Source organism: Schistocerca gregaria, chromosome 1 (assembly GCF_023897955.1).
Source record: "Schistocerca gregaria isolate iqSchGreg1 chromosome 1, iqSchGreg1.2, whole genome shotgun sequence".
In the NCBI taxonomy this organism is placed as follows: Eukaryota; Metazoa; Arthropoda; class Insecta; order Orthoptera; family Acrididae; genus Schistocerca; species Schistocerca gregaria.
Window position 1 is genome coordinate 991,480,866 of NC_064920.1, and position 12,959 is coordinate 991,493,824.

Genomic DNA, 12,959 nt, shown 5'->3' on the forward strand with positions numbered 1-12,959 from the left:
TCCCACCTCCCATCTGTGTCAATGACAGAGAACACCATTCACTTTTCTTTCCTGACTGCAGGATTCTCCAGAAAGAAAGGAAAATCATGGAGTACAAGACCCTGGACTGACTGACCTACACTGAGGCTAAGAGAAAATTTGAACACCAGCATCCCATGTGTATGACATTGTCTTATGCCACCAGTACTGGCACCATCAGCTCTGCCATCCCAGGTCACCTCTCAGATTCAAAAGACTACACCTGCTCCCTTGATGGTGGGGGGCCTTCCCCTCCCTGTTGCTCCTGCACCACCTACTTCACGAGCAACCCCCCCCCCCCTCCCGACCATCGGGCACATCAGTACCCACTTCTAAGCTGGAGAAGCGTAAGTCTTCTTCCCAGGTTTCTGCTAGTGGGGAAGACAACACCCACCAGTGGCTGAAAAGCCCAAAAGCAGCTGGTTGTAGGGCTCCACGCTCATCCTCAGTCCCAGAGACAGAGCCAGTGAAGTCCTCCCAGCCAGAGAAATCCAAGGAGCAGTGAGAGAAATCCAAAAAGAAAACCCCTAAGACCAAGGATATTGCAGTGGCACCCACACCACCACTACCTACAAGCTCTGTGGCTGAGAATGGGGTGGAGATTTTGGCGTTCACTGAAGACCTAGATTTCACCAGACCCTCAGCCACAATGGATAAAGACTGCTCAGGCAATAAATCAATGGCAGTAGGTGACTCTGAGGCGTAAACTGCCTCATTGAATGCTCCATGCCTTCCCAGTCTCACGATGTCATCCTCTAGTACAACTGCGGCAATTTTTTCCATCGCCTGGCTGAGCTACGGCAACTGTTAAGCTTTACACCTGCTATCTGAATTGCCCTCCGCAGCTTTAAGAGATATTACAGGAACCGTAGTGACTATAATCGAGTGTCAGGTGGAGTTTGCGTTTATGTCCTAAACTCCGTCTGGAGTGACACTGTGCCCACTCAAACCTCTCTTGAAGCTGTGGCTGTCAGAATAAGGACGACACAGGAAATAACTGCCTGCAATGTATAGCTTCCTCCAGATGGTGCACTACCCCTGAATGTATTAGCTGCACTGATTGATCAACTCCCTAAACCTTTCCTACTTCTGTGAGATTTTAGTGACCATAACCCCATGTGGGGTGGTACCATGCTTACTGGCCAAGGCAGAGATGTCTAAACTTTACTGTCGCAATTTGACCTCTGCCTCTTAAATATTGGGGCCACTACATATTTCAGTGTCGCTCATGGTAGTTTCTCGGCCATTGATTTATCAATTTGCAGCCCAGGACTTCTCCCATCTATCCACTGGAGAGCACAAGACGACCTGTGTGGTAGTGACCACTTCCCCATCTTCCTGTCACTGCCCTAGCATCAGGCGCCCAGAGCCAGCCCAGATGGGCTTTGAGCTAGGTGGACTGGGGAACTTTCATCTCTGCTGTCACCGCTGAATCTCCCCCACATGATAACATTGATGTGATGGTTGAGCAGGTCACTAGCACAATTGTTTCTTCAGCTGAAAACATGATTCCTCGCTCTTTAAGTTGCCCGAGGTGTAAGACAGTCCCTTGGTGGTTGCCGGAAGTCGCTGAAGCAATTAAGGAGTGTTGGCGAGCTCTACAGCGGTATAAGCAGCACCCTTCCCTGGAGCACATCATGGCCTTTAAACGGCTCCATGCCCGTGTTTGCTACCTTATCAAACAATGGAAGAAGGAGTGTGTGAGAGATAAGTCTCCACCATTGGGTGCCACACACCACCTTCCCAAGTCTGAGCAAAGGTCAAACGTCTTATCGGATACCATGCCCCAACAGTTGTCCCCGGTGTTGCCATAAATGGCGAGTCATGTACCGACACAAACGCGATTGCCGAGCACTTTGCTTGAGCCTCTGCATTGGAGAATTACCCCCCCAGCCTTTCGCACACTCAAACGGCAGCTGGAAGGGAATGTCCTCTCATTCACTGCATGCTGCAGTGAATTCTATAACGCCCTGTTTACAGAGTGGGAGTTCCTCAGTGCCCTTGCACATTGCCCTGACACAGCTCCTGGGCCTGATCGCATCCACAGTCAGAGGATTAAACATCTCTCATCTGATTACAAGTGACATCTTCTCATCATCTTCAACTGGATCTGGTGCGATGGCGTGCTTCCATCACAATGGCAGGAGAGCACCATCATTCTGGTGCTCAATCCCGGTAAAAACTCACTTGACGTGGATAGCTATCGGCCCATCAGCCTCACCAACATTCTTTGTAAGCTGCTGGAATGTATGGTATGCCGGTGCTTGGGTTGGGTCCTGGAGTCACGTGGCTTGCTGGCTCCAAGACAGGGCAGCTTCTGCCAGGGTCGTTCTACCACTGATAATCCTGTGTCCATCGAGTCTGCCATCCGAACAGCCTTTTCCAGTCGGCAGCACCTGGTTGCCGTCTTTTTTGACTTACGTAAAGCAGACGACACTACTCTGCGGCATCATATCCTTGCCACATTGTATGAGTGGGGTCTCCAGGGACCACTCCCGATTTTATCCAAAACTTTCTGTCACCCTGTACTTTCCATGTCCAAGTTGGTGACTCCCATATTTCCATACATATCCACGAGAATGGAGTCCCACAGGGCTCTGTATTGAGTGTCTCTCTATTTTTAGTGGCCATTAGTGGTCTAGCAGCAGCTGTCGGTCCCTCCATCTCACCTTCTCCGTATGCAGACGACTTCTGCATTTTGTACTGCAACTCCAGTGCTGTTGTTGCTGAGCAGTGCCTCCAGGAAGCCATACACAAGGTGCAGTCATGGGGTCTAGCCCATGGCTTCCAGTTTTCTGCCCCAAAGTCATGTGTCATGCACTTCTGTCGGCCTTGTACCGTTCATCCGGAACCCGCACTGTACCTTAATGATGATCCACTCACTGTAGTGGAGACATATGAATTCCTAGGACTGGTTTTCTATGCTTGATTGACTTGGTTCCCTCATCTTCGTCAGCTTAAACAGAAGTGCTGGCAGCACCTCAATGCGCTCCGTTGCCTGAGCAACACAAATTGGGGTGCAGATCGCTCTACGCTGCTGCAGCTCTACAGAGCCCTTGTCCAATCCTGAATTGGTTATGGGAGTGTGGTTTATGGTTCAGCAGCGCCTTCAGCATTGCATTTACTTGACCCTGTGCACCACTGTGCGGTTCAATTAGCAACTGGAGCTTTAAGGACGAGTCCGGTGACGAGCGTACTGTTGGAGGCTGGTGTCCCTCAACTACAGATCAGACGTGCGCAACTGCTTGCCAGTTACGCAGCACACATTCATAGTTCCCCTGAGCATCCAAATTACCATCTCCTTTCCCCGCCTGCGGCAGTCCATCTCTCGCATCGGTGGCCCAGATCGGGGCTAACGATTGCGGTTTGTGGCCGGTCCCTTCTCTCCAAACTGGAGTTCTTCCCTTTACCACCTCTACTTGTGGTCCATTCACTTATGCCTCAGTCGCAGCTTTGTCCGGACCTTTTGCATGGCCCTAAAGACTCTGTTAATCCCATCGTTCTTCACTGTCACTTCCGCTTGAGTCTGCCGGGGCTCTGAAGTGGTTTACACCGACGGCTCAAATGGCTGATGGTCACTTAGGCTTTGCATATGTTCATGGAGGACATATTGAGCAGCACTCCTTGCCAGTTCGCTGCAGTGTTTTCACTGCAGAGCTGGCGGCCATATCTCATGCTCTTGAGTACATCCCCTCATGCCCTGGTGAGTCATTTCTCCTGTGTACTGACTCATTGAGCAGCCTACAAGCTATCGACTAGTGCTACCCTCCCCACCCTCTGGTAGCATCCATTCAGGAGTCCATCTATGCCCTGGAACAGTTCCGTCATTCCGTGGTGTCTGCGTGGTCCCCAGGACACGTCGGAATCCCCAGCAACGAACTTGCTGACAGGCTGGCCAAACAGACAACGTGGAAACCGCTTCTGGAGATAAGCATTTCCAAAGCTGACCTGCGTTCTATCTTACACCGCAGGGTTTTCCAGCTTTGGCAGATGGAATGGCATAACAGCACGCACAACAAACTGCGTGTCATCAAGGAGACTATGAATGTATGAAAGTCTTCCATGCAGGCCTCTCGCAGGGAATCAATTGCCCTCTGCTGGCTCCACATTGGCTATATGTGGCTAACACATGGTTACCTACTCCGTTGCGAGGACCCACCTCAGTGTCCCTGTGGCTCCTAAGTGACAGTTGTCCACCTCTTGCTGGACTGCCCACTTTTAACCTCTCTGCAGCAGACTTTTAACTTTCCCAACACCCTGCCTTTGATGTTGAGCAACAATGCCTCCACAGCATCTTTAGTTTTAATTTTTATCTGTGAGAGTGGGTTTTATACTTCTATGTAGGTTTTAGCACATGTCCTTTGTCCCTTTGTGTCCCCCACCCTAGTGCTTTTAGGGTGGAGGTTTTAATGTGTTGCAGAGTGGCTGGCTTTCCCTTTTTATTCTTGTGGTTGACCAGCTACTGTAATCTACTTTCATGTTTTACTCTCTTCTGTTTCTAGCATTTCTCTGTTGTTTTCTTGTCCTCTTTTGTTCCTTTTCTTGTCCTCTTTTGTTTCCTTTTAGTGTTTGTTGCTTTCCCTTCATTCTTGTAGCTTTTCCTTTCTTTCCATTTTGTGTTATATGTTTCATCCTTTTTGTTCTCACACTTGTGGCATTGTTTTATTTGGAACAAGGGACAGATGACCTCATAGTTGGGTCCCTTCTCCCGCCTTTAAACCAACCAACCAACCATAAACATAATCTGCTGCTGCTTCTGTAACCAGAGAAGTGCCTTAGTTTCCAAGTACTTATTACAATGTACCACTTATAAGCTTCATAGGTAAGACATTGCAGCGTGTAACAAACCAATGACTAACTTGAGTTCTAGAAACTGAGAAGATCTTTGTTCACCACCTGAGGCAATATCATTCAACTAAGGCTAACAAGTCTCATAGTGCTCAGAGCCATTTAAGGCTAACCTTATCCTACTTTAAGAGATTACACAGCCGGTCCTCTGAAGTAGGCAACACTGTGTGGGCATCCGCTTCAAAATAGCATGATGATACTTAAGAGAACTCCACAAATGGCTATTCTGTGGTTGGCTTTTCATACTTTACGTCCCTTCCTGTCAAAATGGTACATGAGAGACTTTTTTGGTCAATTCCCTTCTGAACAGTTTGAGCAGGGGATGATACTCCACAGGGCGTATTCCCTTTGTCAGAAAAGTTCTAGGATAAGTTCTCTTTATCTCTGAGTTTGCAATACTAAATGCAACAATTATTGTTTTTATGTTACCAGGTACATCTGCATCTTGAAATGATCTTGGCCATGTTTCTGTGCATACTCCCTAGGTGGCAGGGTTGTGCTTAGCAATGCACTGTTTAAATTCTTGATGCATTTAATTATGGTGACACAATGGATGCTCAGTGTGAGCAAAGAGTGAACATGAAGTTCTGCGTTAAGCTCAGGAAAACCCCTGGTGAAGTGGGGCCAGTGATTAAGCAAGCATCTGCAGATGATGCACTTTCAAGAAGTTGTGTTTTCGAGTGGCACAAGAGGTTTCAGGAAGGCAGAGATTCAGTGCATACAATATCAGAAGAACTTAATTTGAACTGTGATGTGTTGGCTGGAGTGGCCATGTGGTTCTAGGCGCTGCAGTCTGGCGCCGAGCGACCGCTATGGTCGCAGGTTCGAATCCTGCCTCAGGCATGGATGTGTGTGATGTCCTTAGGTTAGTTAGGTTTAATTAGTTCTAAGTTCTAGGCGACTGATGACCTCAGAAGTTAAGTTGCATAGTGCTCAGAGCCATTTGAACCATTTGAACTGTGATGCGTGTCATAACATTTTATGCAAAGATTCAGGAAAATGGAAACTCAATGCAAAACTTGTCCCTCACACTCTAACAGACAAACAGAAAGAGGAAAGATGATGAATTTGTGCTGAACTACTGGACAGAGCTAGATGTGATCCCACATTTCTGTGTAAGATTATTGCTGGGGATGAAAGTTGGTGCTACCAGTATGACTCCCACACAAAGTGTCAAAAGTGCTAAATGGTAGAGTCCTAGATCAGTAGTGTTTAAAAATGTCAAATGACAACCTTCGAGAACAAAGACAATGTTGATCACATTCTTTGATAATAAAGAATTAGTTCACCATGAGAATGTTTCTCCAGGTCAAACAGTGAACCCAACTCTGTACATCAAATGCACTAAACATTTGCGACGAGCAATTCAGCATCACTGACCCAATTTGTGGCATTGTCAGGACTGGTTCTTACTGCATGACAATGCAATACCATATACTGCTTTATCTGTTACTGAGTATTTGACCAGACATTCTGTTATTGCCATCCCACATCCGCCATATTTGCCCAGCTTGTTACCTTGCGATTTTTTCTTGTTTATGCAAGTGAAAAGGCAAGATCCTAACCCACAATTACTTCTTCTTTGAAGGAAAGGTATACAAATAAATCTGCGTCACAGCCGTGGACATCCATATGGCACCCATCTATGCTAACCTATTTATGGGCCTCTGAGGATACCTTCCTAGCCTCCGAAAATTCTAAACTGCTTTCCTGTTTCAGGTTCATTGATGATATCTTCATGATCTGGGCTTAGGGCCCAAGACACTCCCTTCCATACAGCCTAGCCACCCAGGGATGGCATATTTGCAGTGACAAGAACTCTCTTGCCCAGTATGCTGAGGGTCTAATGAAGGCCTTCACAGACAGGCAGTATGTCCTAGACCTAGTCCGCAAACAGATCTCCCATGCCCCCAATCCTCCAACTACCACTCAAGAACCAACCACAAAGGGTGCCTCCTTCATTACCCAATACCACCACGGTCTGGAAAAACTGAACTATGTCCTTCGCCAGGGCTTTGATTGCCTACCATCATGCCCTAAAAGAAGGGACATCCTACCCAAGATCCTTCCTCTTAAAGTGGTGTTCTATCATCCACCCAAATCTCCACAACATCCTAGTCCATTGCTATGTCACTCCCAACACCAACCCGTTACCACAAGGATCTTAAGGATCTTATACTTGTGGGAGACCCAGGTGCAAGACTGTCCAATCCACCCACCCAGCACTTCCAGTCCTGTCACAGATTTATCTTACCCTACCAGTGGTTGGACCACCTGTGACAGCAACTATGTCATTTACCAGCTCTACTGTAATCATTGCACAGCATGACTGCCAACCAGCTATCCACGAGGATGAATGGTCACTATGACCAGAAGGAAAGTGGAGCACTCTGTTGCACAACTTGCAACTGAACATAATATGCTTGATTTCAATGGCTGCTTCAATACCCAAGCCATCTGGATCATCCCCTCTACCACCAGCTTTTCTGAACTGCGCAGATAGGAGTCATCCTTACAAAACATTCTTTGCTCCCATAATTATCCTGGCCTCAACCTACCGTAACAGACTGTCCCCATACCCTCCATCCAACAGTTTCAGCCCCTTCTGTCCTATCACCTCCTCCCTATCCTCATCTTCCACCCTCTTTGTTTGCCACCCTTTGCCAACACACAGACCCATCTTTTCCTGCTCCTTTTCTTTTTCGCTCCATTTCCACGAGGTCTCTGCCCCACAACATCATGATGCTGCACATGTTGGCATTTTAGTCCATGCACACTCTGCCAGACAGTGATTCTCTCTTCCCTCACCCATACTCTACTGTCCCTTCTCCTTCCCCTCCAGATGGCTGCTTCCATCCCTCATGACACTTGCATTCTCACCTGAGCTGCCAGAGTTGGAGGTCATGTGCACTTACTTGTGTGAATAACTGTTGTGTGATCCTTTTTTTCTGATGAAGGCTGAGGCCAAATTCTTATGTGAAAGTGTCTCTTTTAATTGTGCTCTCTGCAACTCAGCATGTTATATTTACAATAATTTGCAATCTATCTTTTTCTATATTGTTGATATTGCTATCTTGAGTTTCCATTATTTTGTATTAATTACTGATTTCTTGAGAGTTCAAGCAAGCCACTCTTGTATTTCAGATAGTGGACATTGCATGTGGATATGGTTTCACAGCATTTGCTGTAGATGCCAAGGATGGATACAAAGTATTCGGCTGTGGGATAAATACAGATTCACAGATAGGTAAATGAAACATTTAAGTTGTTTATTTTACTTTTGTAAAATATTGGTATCAAGTATTCTCTATAATTTTGATGCTCATTCCTCTCCCTAGTGTAAAGGATCTCCAAAATGAAAGTACAAGGAAGTGAAAATGGATAAAAGTTCTACATCTCAGGTGGTAGTTGTCACAGACAAAAAAAGGTGGCACATATGCTGATGTATTTGACATTATTTTTCTTCCTTTGCCAAAATAATATATTGTTGGAGGAAACTGTCATGTTCAGGAACTAAGTAGAAAACCTGTTCAGAACCACTGATCAACAGATAAAGCAGGACATGGCAATGGGAAAATCAGCACTGGAGTGCTAGCAACAGAACAAATTTGAAAAATTGAATAAAGGCTATCACTGTGTTCGTTGTAAGAGACAGACATGTGCAAAACTGAAGCATGGCAGTTATGATGTGGTAGAGTATTGTGTCTTATCAGTATGGAGTTATTTGATGGATCAATTTTCCCCTTACACTTCTTTGCTGCAGCACTGCATGCCTCTTTGTGACATCACTAAGGAGGATGCCCCATAGTTTGGAAGTTGGCACTAGAGATTGGTTTGCAGTGCCATACCCAGAGCCATCAAATGAGCAAGACATGAGTATGTATGAGAGTGCTATTGCAGGAAATGTGTTAAAATATTTGTTTGTTGGTTATGAAAATGATTAATATTGAAAAGATGGCTACAGGAAAAAGGTGGCAGGGCTAAATCATCTTACATCATGAATGATGAGTATACGCAAGTGAAGTGCAAGTGCTGTTAGAAACCATGTTAATGCAATTTGCATTCAAGGAGTGAATAAAATTTAGTGTTCAGCACAAGTTTCTTATGTGATATATAACCTGAATAATTTTCATAACTTTTGGATGAATTGTTTTGTGTTACTTGAATGGAGTGAACAAGGCATGTGTCGGAAGGTACACGGTTGGGATCCTAATTACCAACACAAGTTCCTTGGATGTAAGTTTGCTCATCTAGAAACTGGCTAACTGAGATGCCTAATGTCTTCAAAAATATCAGTCATGATGAAACATTTTCCAGCAATTCAGCCTTAGTGACTTGGTTGTCAGCCTGATGACTTGTTTAAGCCTCTGCTTAACACTGCCTGATCCCTACACACCACTGGTAAGGTGTATGGAAGGGAGAGTCATATTTGAAATTATCTGTATTATAATAGTGGATACACTGTTCTTGTTCGTGTGTCAACATAGAAACCACTGAGCTGTTAGTAAGAATGACTGGATGCAGAAAAAGGATAAACATTGGTAAAATCAATGTCTGTGATATAGCATGCTCTTCAGTAAACTGGGTGTGACTTTAATACTTGCTTTTCCATCCCATGATGTAGACTTTTTCCTTCCGATGGAATTAATAGAGAGGAAACTCCTTTCTCTCCAGCTCCTTGTTCTGCAATCATCCTCAGTCATATTTAATTTAAGTATCTAGTTTTTCATAATTAGTGATAGCACACTGGACTCGCATTCAGGAGGATGACAGTTCAAACCCGTGTCCGGCCATCCTGATTTAGATTTTCTGTGATTTTCCTAATTCACTTAAAAAAAATGCTGGGATGGTTCCTTTGAAAGGGCATGGCTGACTTCCCTCCCAAATCTGATGGGACTGATGACCTCGCTGTTTGGTCCTGTCCCCACAACCAACCAACCAACCAATAATTAGTGATGTCTCTTTTTTTTCTTTCCTTTAGCTGCTTTGTCTCCATTTTACACTGTTTTCTTCGGTTACTGCTATGACATTACAAGCATGGACATCCTGCAGGCAATAATGTTTGTAAAACAAAACTCAGAGTATAATGTAACAAACAGTAATGTACATAAGTACAATACACAGGGAAGGGAAAATTTTCACAGATTTGCAGTTAAAAAAAGGCTGCAGCCCATAGTTCACATTTAATAGGAGCCATCTTTTATAACAGTCTCCCATCTGACCTCAAGACAGTTAATTTAAACACTTTAAAGAATAAAATTAAGCATTTATTAACGGAGAAAAGCAGTTATTCAGTAGAAGATTTCAAGTTGTAATATCCCTTTTTAAAACTGTGTATATAGCAGGAGTTTGTTTTCACAACACAAAAATGATAATTTCTGATCTTCACACACTATATCAATGTGTGCTTTTAATTTCATGTTGTAAAGTCTCTCTGTAAAACAGTGTATATAGGCATACGTTTTCTGATCTTCAATATTTATATCAATGTGTGCACTTATGTATGTTAACTAAACCTTTGTACATGTGGACTAAAATCTATGACAATGTCCGAAAACTGATTGTTAAATGAAAAGCAAACAAACAAACAAACAAATAAACAAGCCAAACAGTCTGCTACAGCAGATGATGTGAACTTAGTCTCTGTAGGTTTGCAGCCTCCAAAGAAAAGCTGTGCAGAGTGAGTCACATATTTTCTGGTTAGAAGTGAATAAATATGCTACTAGCCAAGGCACCTTGAAAATTTCAGCTCTTACAGGCCAACTGAAAACAACGAGCAGTGAAATGTCTGGGACTTTAAATTATTTCAGTGATATATGTATTAATTAGCTGCTGGGGCTTTGCAGAAACTGAAAGCAGCATTACCAGTGAAAATAATACTGAATGTATGCAGTATAATGGCCTGGTTATCAGAAGCCATTCAAGCTTAATGACATTATGAGGACTAGTTATCATCTCAAAAATATCCAGTTGTGACCAAGAAACTTGATGATGATGTTAATCCTGCTTTATACGTTCACCCTTCAATGCAACACATTTTTCACAACAATAAATAACCTGACAAAGACTGTGGTTGTAGAAGCCTGCATTTTGGATTTGCAGAAAATATTCCATCCCAAAAACCAACTCATTGGCAACCAGAAAGGCCTACCATGGAGTGGTTTCTTCCAATGAGGATAGAGGATGAAATCACTTGGTATCATTTCAGGAGAGTATTGGGATTAGACAAAATTTGATAGCCCAAAGAAACACATGAGTAAATGTGACTTGTGCAGAATGAGGTGTGGGCTTGTCATGGAGCAAAAACACCCTCTCTGGACAGTATCTCGTAACACTTCATCTTGACAGCCTTCCTCATCAGGAAATTTTAGCAGTATGCTTATGTGTCAACATTGTTGATATTTTATGTGATAAAGAATTAAGTACTTTCACATTAGTTACTGCATAATTTGAGATATAATGAAGTTATGGCGTAACCAATTACACCAACTGACTGTGCACAGATAACTGGTGTTAACCATATATCTGGCACACCCAGAAATGATGTGATGAAAAAAAAAAAAAAAAATAGGTTACTTAAATTAAATGTATATGGTCATGTGAACAATTTACATGATTTTTTTAATGCAGTAACTTGCCTGTAAGTATTATTGCCTGCAAAAGGCACATGGGTGCTGCATACATTGTTTCTGTGGCTGAAATAATGGATGCATTGTACACTATTTCATGTGAAATGTCTTAAAACAATTCCTTTTTTTCTATAAAATACAGAACAGTTCCACTGTTTCCACATTTTAAAGTTGAATACCCCTGAGGACAATGCCTGCATCTTCCCTTTTTTCCCACACTCTGGCCAGTGACCAAAACTGTCATACTGTACATCATTCATTGACGCAAGATTTTTCTTCTTCTTCTTGTTGTTGTTCTTCTTCTAGGATTATCATCTGTCCAGTAGTCAAAGTCAGTTTTTATCTTTACAGAAAAGATAAGTCAGTTTGCAATGTCCCAGGCAAGAGAGTGCGAATATATTTGTATAATAACTCACCTGTAAGACTTCCTCTTTCCTTCTATAATCAGTCTTCATTGTACAAGAAAAAAAACAGAGCGACAATATCAAAAGAAACTGTTACATCAGTAACTAATGGTCACATAACATTGCTCGGTGTCTGCTAAAGATGTGCACTATTCAGAAATTTCTCACCAGATACAACAGAATATCATTGTGTAAGAGAGCTTAAAAATACCATGCAAACAGCACTGGCCTTTCAAGGATGAAACTGACAACATATTACAGAAAACAGTTCACAACTTTGATGATGTGTGAGAGCAACATTGCCAAATAAAGGGTAAGGGCAACCTACATGTGTGAGTAAACCTATAGTATTTGAATAACAGATTAAAATACAGTTGCAATTATTTGCGTATGAAAAATGTATCTGCTAACACATCTTAGAATTTTACATGTGGGGGCAAATGGCTCTTTCATGATAGAGGTTGTACTTAGAGAAGGGCAGTTCACAAGAATTCCTTGGGGATATGTGAAACTCTGATAATGCATAGTACCTCTACGTGAGACTTACTTTTTGCTGAGTCATTCAGTTTATGTGAGGCTTGGAAATTGTCTCTTGACATACATGGAGTGGGGCAGTATTTTTGGTATTTGACTTGCTGCAATTTGACTTGAATATGTTTGTTATCATCTGATTTGGATTTGGGTGTGTCTTGTTCTGGGAGGGAGACTTAACTCATGTGGGCTTATGATGAAGAAGAACTCAATTTACTTATGGACTTCTGTGTGTTGTATCTTGGTAAAATTCTTGAGAACACATGGTTTTTTGGCTAGCATTTACCTGTGGGAGCTTTGATGATTGTCACTAGGATAGCATAGTTGTAGGAAATAAACTTTTCATTATATAGTGACTGGAATGTGACAAGACTGGGAACAACTCGAGAACCCACTGAAACTGTCTGACCAGCCAGGGGCCATCAACAACAAGTCACAAAGAGTTAACAGCAGGACAACACCAAGAGGAAGGACAATGGAGACAGTAGAGCTGAATAACAAGCCCAGTAAGTAAACCAAGAGTGAAAGC

General features: G+C 43.3%; 1 protein-coding gene across 2 annotated transcripts in view; it reads left to right on the plus strand.

Annotated features, from left to right (window-relative positions):
* Positions 1-12,959, plus strand: part of LOC126278230 (RCC1-like G exchanging factor-like protein) — a 148,824-nt gene that overhangs the window by 47,666 nt on the left and 88,199 nt on the right. For both annotated transcript variants that reach the window (XM_049978221.1, XM_049978213.1), the window contains exon 4: positions 8,011-8,113. In XM_049978221.1, coding sequence (XP_049834178.1) covers positions 8,011-8,113 — 103 coding nt within the window. The remainder of the gene's footprint in view (positions 1-8,010; positions 8,114-12,959) is intronic.